An 11,661-nucleotide genomic window follows, 5' to 3' on the forward strand; every position below is an offset into this window, starting at 1 on the left:
GTAAGATCACCCCGATGATCTGAGGCCAGAGGGTGATCTTACACTGACACACTAAGTCCGAGTGGGATAACTATTTTAAATCCCAGCTCTTCTAGACTATATCAGTATATGAAAAAATAACATCTAGTTCAGAATGCCATTCAATGATTATGATATACTTTATATAATACTATATAGTATATACCCTTTATGAGCTCCGGATAAAATGTTTAAATATGTTGAATTAACAGGGACTTTGTATCCAGTCGTTCTGGTGTAGAGGTATGAACCGTTGCTTTATATGCTTAAGGTCTTGAGTTCGATTCCCCGTTGTTTGTATGACGCGATTGCCGATGCATTCAAATATAAATAGATCTGATCCAGTTATTTTAATGTCAAATAATGTCAAATAAAGATAAAATAAACACTTATTTAAATAGAAAAAAACATACTGGTTTAAAAAGGTCTGACTAGGTAGGAAAACAATTTATAAGTAATAAATTCTAAACATTGTTTTGTTGGCCAATACATTATTGTTTTGTTTTCTGACAACGTTTTGATATAAGATCTTTCATTTTGTTAACTGTAAATAAGAAAATCATAGCGAATGTTATATTGTATATAACAAAAACAATTTCGTCTAGGAAAATAGAACAGGAAACAAATTCATATTACGAAGGAAGTTCGGGCAAGTAAACTTGTTACATTTTTGTTTTCACATTTCATGTTCAGCTATGTGAAGGTACGTGATTTGTCTCTGTTACATTGTTGTCTGATTGGCAATCCTACCACAAGAAAAAGAAACAAAACAAACACACAATAAATTTTATTTTTAGATTTTTATTGCAAATTCTGACATTGTGAGTGATAATTAGCTTGGCTGGTTAATCATACATAGTAATCATGAATATATTTTACTCTTGAACTTCCTTAGCTACCTTTGATGTTTGGCAGCGCTTGAAAGTTGTAAAACCGCTAGCGTATTGTGCAAATATATACAATCAAACTGTGAAATATTTGTTTTCTTTTTTATCATAAAAGGAGATTAGAGAAACTGTAACAACGGAGTCGATGAAAATAACTGACCGTTTAGATGAACTGGAAGATAATATTATTTGTGCTATACAAAAGGATAGAATGGACAAAAGTATAGAAGGTAATCTTATTATGAGAAGCCTTTTTACTATAAATTTAGGCCACATTAACTAAACTGTGTACATAAAAGTGTGACCGGCCAAACCAGTTTATTTAGATCTATTGAAAAGACGATTACGTAATGTATACCCAGGAGAGTATGTATTGTAGGGTCATATATGGCATAACTATGCATAGTGTGACTTTGGAACACATTAAATCATCCACAATGTTATATTTCGTCCAATCAAACACATTGGACATATTAATAGTTCTACCCTTTTATCAAAATCTGTTTTATTGATAAAAGGTTAAATCCGAATGTATACGTTACCAGGAGATTGCGAAAAGATGCATTTGTAAGTAGAAATACAGCACTTGACATTTTATGCCACACTCATTAAAATCAAAACTTCCTGTTTGTTTATTCCTATTTAAGCCGTGCCAAAAATACAAATAACCAGTATTTGTTCAAGCCTTCAACAATTAAACTGTTTAAAAACAATGGGCAAATGTAGTTAAAATCAAAATAAAACAAGCTTTCTACTAAAAAGGGTAAATCTTCTACAAAGTATAGAACATTTTCAGTACCAACAAAAGTATTGGGGTTGAGCGTTAGTTATTCACCTTTAGCTATATAGGTAAACACCACTGTCCCAGGTTAGAGGAGGGTTAAGCGCACACAAACACTTTTAACCCCGCCACATTCCTTATGTGCCTGTCACAAATCATGAGCCTATAGTTTACTGGTTGTCGTTGATTCTTGTCTGTCATATTTGTTTTTCGTAAATTGTTTTGTTATAAATTAGGCCGTTAGATTTCTCAATTGAATTGTTTCATGTTTTTTTTCATGTCGGGGCCTTTTATAGCCGACTATACGGTATGGGTTTTCTCATTGTTGAAAGCCGTACGTTTGCGTATAATTGCTTAAATCATCTTCAATTGAACTTAAGTGGATAGTTGTCTCATTGGCAATCATACCACATCTCAGTATTTTAATATGTTTTTTTTATTAGATACTATGATTTCCTGTTAGCATTTTAAAGTTTAAAAAATGGTTTTTGAGCATATTTTGAGCATTCTGAGTAGGGCATACGGTGTGAATTTGTTCATCATTCTGACGTGTGTTAGTACAGATATTTCAAAAATAATCAAAGATCATATTGGTAAACGTTTACAATAAGAATTTTAAGGCTCATTAAGGGTACAACGATATAAATTTAAGGGATCTAAAACAACATAAACGTAAAAACTATGATGTGATATTTCCGTTTGTTTTAAGTTAAACTTCCATACTAATCTTTGTATCTATAAGAAAATGTAGTAACTTGAGGTAACTGACTTCATAACTTATCAGTGATACATAGATTTCTTTCATTGATACCTATACCGTCACTACAGATACAAGTTTTTCGGACGAGTTGTAATATATAGACACAGTGAAATGAACATCACTGTAAAAAGAAAGGGCAATAAACATAAGGTAACGAAATATCGTCCATTTTTCGTAGATGTTTTGTTTATAGTTTCCCGTGTGAAATTGATATATCTAAATGAAGGAAAGTATAGGTATTGCTGTTTAAAGTATATTCAATTAAAGATGATTCATTTCAACAATGTGTGAACGACACAAACAGACATAATAGACAATTTAGACAGAATTTTACTGAGCTTGGCATAAACTGTGGTTAATAATATTACAGGAAAAGTCTGCTATGACAAAGTGGCGGGAATTTTCAATTTAACGTTTGAAAGTTATTGAATTTTTGGTACAATATTCGATAGGTAAAATATGAGCGGCTGGACGATTACTTTCTAATAACTGTTTACGTCACAGTTTAATTTGGAGTCCTTTTATTGATACTGTTGCTTGCTATAAAACATGTACTTGCGATTTCTGTCAGCCGGAAATACTTTCAAATGACCAAAAATCTGCTTCTGCCTTTAACATAATTCACTTAAAATAGAGTAAAAACTGTAAACATCTGAAAAAAGAAAGCAGGTTGGGATATGACCTTCTTGAAAATGGACTATGAAGATAAACATATGTGTACTCAAAGTATGTTACACAGAAATATTTTTGTAGCATTTAATTCAAATTAAATAGTACTTTATATTTTATTTTACTAAAACAAAAATTAATTCAATATTTGACCTTAAACCTCAAAACTAAAGATGACCGGTTGAAAAAGGGTGAATAGATATTGGTACTAGGTTTAGCTATGTGTAGCTATATCTAAGGAGGTCAAAGTTAATACCTGTCTTGTCATTCAATTAGCAGTTTCTTTCAGTATAACGATTTGACCTGATGTAGCTACCTATTTCCAAGTTTTCATGGAAGACAACCCATGTTATTATAATCTCAAGAATATAGTTTTTGATACAATGAAAATAAAACACAAAGTTTCTATCATTCCCTTTGGAAAGTCCGCGGAATGAATAATGCATGATAAACAGCGGCAAGGGTTTAGTATTTATCTTATATTAACAGTTGTTCAATCAATCAATCAATCAATCAATCAATGGAACATTGTTACATGCAAGATTGTTTATTTCAGTAAGGATTTATAGAAGTAACGTTTTCAATACAGGCAAAATCAAATGGACCAGATGAAAAATTCCTCAATTTGGAATAGTTTGATACACATACAAACTAAGTTTATTAGCCGCATTTAGATCATAGAATTGGTTTCAAGAAAAATAATATAGCTATAGATAAGAAATAAATGGCATAAAAACTTCATTTGAGGTAAATATATATAAACTTCTTGCTTAATACATTGAGCTTATGTTTAAATTTGCATGAGGTACTCCTTTTTCAGACATCTCTCAAAATTTGCAATCGTCTTGATTGCTTGGTTGTTTCAACGTTATGGTGATCTTTAAAAAGAGCATTTGCTTAAGAAATTCAAAGAAAAACATCGCTTCGAAATAAACAAGGTACAATGACACTCTCATAACATAAAGTATGGCATTTGTTCATCTCCTAAAAACGTGGAGAGCAATCATTACAAGTAAATTCATAACTGCCATGTATAAACAGGTATTCCATTGGTCGATTATTGTTTATGGCTTACAAAACTCTGTCCTACAGGACAAAACAATACAATAAGAGACAGTTCTAGGAAAATCTTGTACAAAGGGGTTCACATCAACTGTATGTAAAACAAAAATCTTCCAATCTGCCATATTTTGAAACTGTAATTAGTTATTCTCCACCAAAGAGGGAAAGACTTGCATTCTTCAAATGTTGGTTTTTTTTCTTTGATTTACAAGACATACTTTTGTTATATATAGTATACCTAATTCAGTTCAAGAAACGGAAACGAAGGGGACAATTGTAGACTTAACATCACAGGTAGACATAATTGCAAGTTACAAGGGTGGATTAAGATGCTCAAAGTAAGAAATGAATGCCTCTTCTCTCATTGTTCAGCAATTAAAATAGAGATTTTCAATGAATTCAGATATTTGAAAGTATTAACTTAACATAATGCAATGAGGAATAATGAAAAGGGACATAGAATGCATGAAGTTTTTTGTTGTTTTAATACACAATGCGTGTTTGCCAAGGATTCATAAGTCCGTTCGAGGATCTATCCCATGATCAAATCAGAATCGGCCATGTCATAAAATGTTTTATGGAATGATTATAAATTGTAAAGCAATTTTTTAAAAATACCGTTAGTCAGGAAATCATATTTGAATAAATGATCCTCTCTCGGTTACGATGCATTTTTCTTCAATATTGATAAGATGTATGGTTTCTCGTACTCAATCTATGCTACTACAATTGATTCGATCTAATAAATATAAATTTCGTGGGAAGAATTATATCAACAATATTTGATTGAATCAACTATTCAAATACTTGATTGAAAGCAATTGTCCATCTCGCTTGTGATTTGTCTTAAATACCAATGTCCCTTCAGTAGTCCGTCGTACAACTACTTATTCATGTTATTGAACATCTCATATGAAACTGATGAAATTCGCTACACTGCATGTGCTGTTATGCAATTGAAATGTAGTAGTTTTTTTTATTTTAGAAGTCGGAATTGCATAACAGTTACAAACTGATGTTGATTTTATACTTTGTATTTATTATCCCTAAATAAAACTTGATGATTATGTTTTAACTAAGAAACGCTTAGACTTTGCACAGATGACGCGCAGTTCTTAGAATTCACGGATTTTAATTTTTATCACATTTCGTCATTAAATTCCTTGACTAAACGTTATATCTTAATAGAGATCTGTTTATATCACATTTTACCAAAATTGAATTGTTCCTCATATTGCCCGATTTGTTTTCCAGGAGCAGTTTCCGAGTTTAAATCATCAAACTAAAAAGTATAACTTATTGCAGGACAAACTAAACATTTGCAGAAATTGAAGATAAAGAAACATGTCAGATAACATATACAAGGACATGTTTAAGTAATGCATTCTCAAAAGTTCCATCACAAAAATACTGAACTCCGAGGAAAATTCAAAACGGAAAGTCCCTAATCAAATGGCAAAATCAAAAGCACAAACACATCAAACGAATGGACAACAACTGTCATATTCCTGACTTGGCACAGGCATTTTCTTATGTAGAAAATGGTGGGTTGAATCTGGTTTTATAGCGCTAAACCTCTCACTTGTATGACAGTCGCATCAAATTCCATTATATTGACTCCAAATTATAAGTCTGTCAGCAAAGATGTCTAGAAATCAAAAGGGTGTATCCGGCTCTTCTTTTTCTAGCGCATTGTGATAATCAGACGAATAATATAAAATAGTTGTAACTTGATATAATGTTTATTATTTATTACTCCTGGTTCTATCTCTAGAAAGATGATTCTTCAGTTTATTTATTACCTGAGTTGCGTTTAAAAACTACATTTTTATACGATTGATATTCAACATTGAATCTCTACACTTTTGTTTGTGTTAAGCAAAGTGATACATATCCTGCAGCTTGGAAGTCTTTTTTCCTTCAAGTCAGGAATTTGACTGTAACACATTATATTTCAGAGGACAATAGGATCTGAACAACTTTGATTCCATCTGATTCTTTCTAATAACAAAATCTGTACTCAATAAAGGTTTTAGCGTAAGATTAAATTTGTTGTGTTTTCTCTTTCTTACAGATCCAAAAAAGGCAAATAGAGAATATGCAGCATGCCAGCCTTGTAGTTGCCATAAAAAACATTCACAAGCAGAGTTTGGTTGTATTACCTGTGTGGAAGTTTACTGCAAGCAATGCAGCGTTAGTCATTCAACCCATAAAGCCTTCAAGAAGCATAGACTCATCGGAATTGAAGAGTACAAAAGGCTAAATGAGTCTGGTCAAAAATACGACAAGGTTTGTAATCTTCATAACCAGGATCTTATCAGTTACTGCAATTTACATAATTCACCTGTATGTGTACGATGCATTCAACTTAATCACAGTAAGTGTCCATCTCTTGTGAATATTGTGGATATAGCATCACAATTGCGTCCAACACATTCTGATGTATTGGATAACGATTTTGAGGAAATAGACAGCACATTAAAGACCTTAAGACAATATACATTGGCAAACTTGGCAGATCTGGACGAAACAAGTGAAGAAAAAAACAAATTAGTGACAGATTATAAAAGGGAAATTGAACTTGAATTTCATGTATACATGGACAACATTGATAAAGCCACAAGAGGTAGTATAACAGAAAATATTTCCGAATGCAAATCCAAACTAATAATGTCATTAAAAGAGATTGATTGTAGAAGGGAAGCATTTGAAAAATTGAAGGAACAATGGAAACTGCAAAAGTACATTGCAACTGACGAGGAATCATTTTTTGCAATTAGAGATATAAAAGAACTACTACGAGACTTAGACACTAAAGTACAATATTTGATAGATACGTATCTGGATACAAGCATTGAATTTATACCAAATGAGAGCTTTCGTGAAGCAATGAAGGCCTTACGACCAAATTTTGGTCAAATAGAAATGGTCCGAAAGTCTTCAATCTCGATTAGTAAATTATCAATGAGAAGCGCAATATTCAAAAAAGCTCAAATTCAAGTTTCAGGGATGTCGAAAGCAAAAACACTTGAAATAGAACTTACAAACAAATTCATTATTCCAACAACGAAGTCCAAAGGTAATATGCTGAATTGTACAACAATGTCAGGAAAGTACCTAGTAGTCGCTGACGAAAACAACAGAAAATTACTTATTTTCAACACCGAAAATACGACTTCTTCTGAATTTCTTACCAATCATAAACCTTTTGATGTGGTTGGAATGGATGATGATATTGTTGTGTCGTACGGTGACCGAAACTATATTGAAATTATACGGTTATCTTCAAAACATATTCAGAAACGAGATTTAGGAAACAGTTGTTTAGGTTTATCCGTTTGCGACAGAAATGTATTTGTGATTACTTATCCGAAAGGTATCACTGTTTTAAATTATCAGGGCGAAGTTTTGCGAGAAATACTGATGGATGTTGAAGGTGTTTACTTTTTATCCGTCCATAGTGAACGTCTCTTGTATTCAAGTTGGAAATTAGGTGAAGGTATTCTTTTCTGCTCGAACATGAGTGGTCAACAAATCTGGCAATTAAAATTGCGATCTCCGCATGGCGTATCATTTGACAGATACGGAAATATTTTTGTTGCAGATAATGATTCAAACGAAGTTTACGTAATCTCGTCCGATGGAAAAAACATAAGAACAATTCTTTCTGCTTCAGACGGTATTGAGAGCCCGACAAGTATATTTTGTGACCATACTCGACGACAGTTGTATGTTGGAGTAGATAGAAGAAAGGAACACGGTATCTTAGCTTTTAGCATGAAATAAGCACAGACTGAAGTCATTGATTTGATAAGTAAAATTTTATCCATTTGATAAGTAAAATTGTTGTTTCTCCTTTCAATTACTTAATAATTTTGAAATGGTTGACTCTGCGACATTTTTGTCTACCTAAATGCAACCTTATTATTTAAAGATCTACTAATCTTTTTAAAAACGCGATTTGATTTTCATTTTCATTTAAAAATATTAGAGGGGACCAATGTCAAAGACATATGCAAAAATCATACGTCGAAAACAAATTGACAACGACAAAAAACCAAAAGACCACCAAAAGACAAACAACGGTATACATAACACAACATAAAAAACTAAATACTGAGCAACACAAGCCCCAAACAAAAACTGATGGGATCTCAGGTGCACTTAAAGATTAAGTAGATCCTGCTTCAAATGTTAGTCATGTAAGTACAAACTCGGTGAAAAGCGTAATTCGGTAATGTTAAATTCGAGAAAGAAAGGAAATCACAATAAGAAATGCAAGCTCTGGAATATCGTATAAATAAGAGCAACAGTAGTATACCGCTGTTCAGAAGTCATAAATCGATTAAGAGAAATCATATCAGGGTTAAAAACTAAAACCGAGGGAAACACATCAACTATAAGACTATAGATATATAATCTATATGCAGACTCTGCCGAAATGTTGCTACATTAAAACGAAAATTTAACTATTTGCAAGCTGAAATCATCTGTTTCCTCGTAAATTTTTGTTCTCAATCGACTTTCATTGTCGATTTCCTGATGTAAGTCATCATATGAGGCAGACTTCACTGTTGTATCCTTATTTCAAGTTCGATTAGATAGATGAGTTCAACATTGTTACCAGTCTTTGAATTATTTAGTGACAGGAAATCATCTTTATACCGAAACGTGAGGTTAATAGATAGTGCAATCTTTTCTTTACCTCTTGTGAATCAATAACTCGGAAGCCCGGTGCTGATTGCTGATAAAATTGTTGTTCAAAGTTTAGAAAGAGTTGTTTTTTTTAAAGTAGGATTTGTCCCTCCCAAACACACAACCTTTTGTATCAACGTTGGTCATTTATTTTTATCAAATAAGGTTGGACCACTTTTTTCCATTTGTCCACAATTAGAATGTGGAAATCTTGTGTAAAAAGAATAGAAAAACTAAAATGATTTATACTATTCCTGGAGAATAGAGACTAAGATCGTATGTACACTAACAGATCTATGGAATATTTTAAGTAAACACATCTCATTCACAACACCTCTAGAGTATGTATTTGCGCAATTACTATAAAGCCTTGCTCTGAATGCTGATAAATTGATGTTAATAGTTTAGAAAGAGGTTTCGTTGAACACTTGAAAGACTCAGCAATTTTATCTTGCTTGAAAGGACACTTATGTTACTTATGTATCCAATAAAGTAAAAGAAGATACAGTTATTTGTATTTTGGTTGAAATTCAAAAGGAACATAGAACAGACATCTCATTTTTCAAGATTTCCTCGTGGTTGTAAAAGTATATGCTTAATTTTAATCTGAATTATCAGTGACTTATTCCTTTATGAAGCAGTCGATAACTTCGAAATGAAGTTATCAATCAAATTAGAAAGGCAAAGGATGACTTTAAGTGCAAGCTGACATCACAACTTGTTGCTAAAAATATTTCTCCTGGTAAAGAATGTCGCATTGTCAAATCAGTGTCCAATTGTCATAAAAAACAGATATTCACTCACATTTTTAGAAAATGATGGTCAATTTGTTATTGATCCATTGGGCACATCAGAGATGTTGAACAATCATTTTGCCAATATAGTTAATACTAATACGAAACCAGACATTCCTGATAATGACGAGCCTCTTCCATGCCATTTAAACAACTTTCTCAAGTCCAGTTAAACATTTTGAACATAATCAAACCAGTTGACTTGATAGTATCAGTCCTAGCGTTTTAAAACAGGTTCCTAGCTCTATTTCTAAATCATTATATATAATATATAATATGTCGCTCTCAGTTAAACAAATTCCATTGTGATCGAAAATTTTACATGTTAATCCTAAAATCAAAGAAAAAGGTAGTCCACGTTTATCTCTTAACTATTTATATTTCTGTAATTTGTACTGTTAGTAAGATTATTGAAAAAATTGCTTTAACACTTGTATAATTATATTAAGAGGATAATATATGTTGAGGATAAACAACATTTCTTTTTTTTATTTTCCCTGATGTAAGACAGATTTTACTTTATTTACTCAATATTGATAACAATATTAACACAAATATTTACTTATTACTTTTTGGAAATAGAGTATTTTCGAATGATATATGTATTTTGAAGTCGGTTGAGAAATGTTTCAGTAAAATTCATCGTTTTGTTTGAAAAATATTTTTTATGTTGGGGGGTTTATAACACTATTTCATTTATTCCACTAAGTATACTTAGTGACTTTCACAAACCTAATTGCTTAAATATATTTCTAATGACCTTGATACATTATAAATCAGAAGATGTCGTATGAGTGCCGATGAGACAACTCTCTATACAAGTCAAAGCGTAAAAAAGTTACCATTATAGGTCAAAGTACGGCCTTCAACACAGATCCTTCGCTCACACCGAACAGCAAGCTATAAATGGCCCCAAAATGACTAGTGTAAAACAATTCAAACAGGAAAACCAACGGTCTTATCTTTATAAAAAACGAGATACGAGAAACACCTATGAACCACGCCAACAAACCACAACCACTGAACAACAGGCTCCTGACTTAGGATAGATGCATTTGCACCGGTTTTAAGCTATTTTGATGACCCCCAACCCCTCCCCCTAACCTGGGTCAGTGGTGTAACGACACAATCAAAGAACAAACTATGCAAAACTATGAACGGAAAACAAATATGAGAAACAGCAAAAACGAAAACCACTCAATTACAAGCTCCTGACTTGGGACAGGCACATATTAAATGTTGCGGGGTTACATGCATAAGTACCTGCATGTCTCGGGGTACGTAAATAACTGATGATTAATTTTCAACACACTTACGTATCCTATAAGCTTTTTTTTTCTTTTTGAATAAAGTATTATTAAATTAAAATACATTGTAAATATATATTTGTTTGTGTGTGCTCTTAAATAGCATACATTTTTCCACTGAAGTTTTACTACTAGTATTTTATATACAGTTGTTAATATCTGATTTATGCCTTGTCCATGTTATGTAGAGAGAGCTTTTGTAAGATCTGCCTGTTGCTCAATCTATTTCACATCTTAGTGAATAAAATATGTTTAAAATCGATGGAGTTGATGTAATGCGATTTACACACAAACACGATGTTTTTTGGGGCTTTATCTGCGGAAATAACATCATATTTGTTAATGAGGTAGGACAGGTGCTTAGCAATATTTTGGGTCTTTAAAGATCGATGTAGCAGGTGTATTCATAGAGATTGAGATTTTGAATTATAATGTGTAGCAACGACCTTTCCACCTGAATCTTATTAAAAAGGGTATCTACAGGTTCGTCTTCATTTTCGTGTTTCGCCCATTGCCTTGAAAATTAATCTGCAATTGAATCCATCCAAATTTTTAGTTGTATCCAATTGTAAAGGGTGAAATTATAGAACCATTTGATACCCACACCGAACATCTCAATATTCTAATGTCAAATTTGTATCAAATCTTATATATCATATCACCTCCCGTATAAATCAATAATATATAT

General features: G+C 32.1%; 1 protein-coding gene across 5 annotated transcripts in view; it reads left to right on the forward strand.

Moving 5' to 3' along the window:
* The window catches only part of LOC127720219 (uncharacterized), a 30,197-nt gene extending 19,150 nt beyond the window's left edge, over positions 1–11,047 (forward strand). For 3 of the 5 annotated variants that reach the window (XM_052226696.1, XM_052226697.1, XM_052226695.1), the window contains exons 3-4: positions 1,021–1,135; positions 6,252–11,047. In XM_052226696.1, coding sequence (XP_052082656.1) covers positions 1,021–1,135; positions 6,252–7,963 — 1,827 coding nt within the window. In that variant the 3' untranslated portion in view covers positions 7,964–11,047. The remainder of the gene's footprint in view (positions 1–1,020; positions 1,136–6,251) is intronic. The other 2 variants (XM_052226698.1, XM_052226699.1) reach the window with 1 other exon arrangement.
* Positions 11,048–11,661: the final 614 nt, after the last annotated feature.

Source organism: Mytilus californianus, unplaced genomic scaffold, assembly GCF_021869535.1.
Source record: "Mytilus californianus isolate M0D057914Y unplaced genomic scaffold, xbMytCali1.0.p SCAF_11, whole genome shotgun sequence".
Classification (NCBI taxonomy): domain Eukaryota; kingdom Metazoa; phylum Mollusca; class Bivalvia; order Mytilida; family Mytilidae; genus Mytilus; species Mytilus californianus.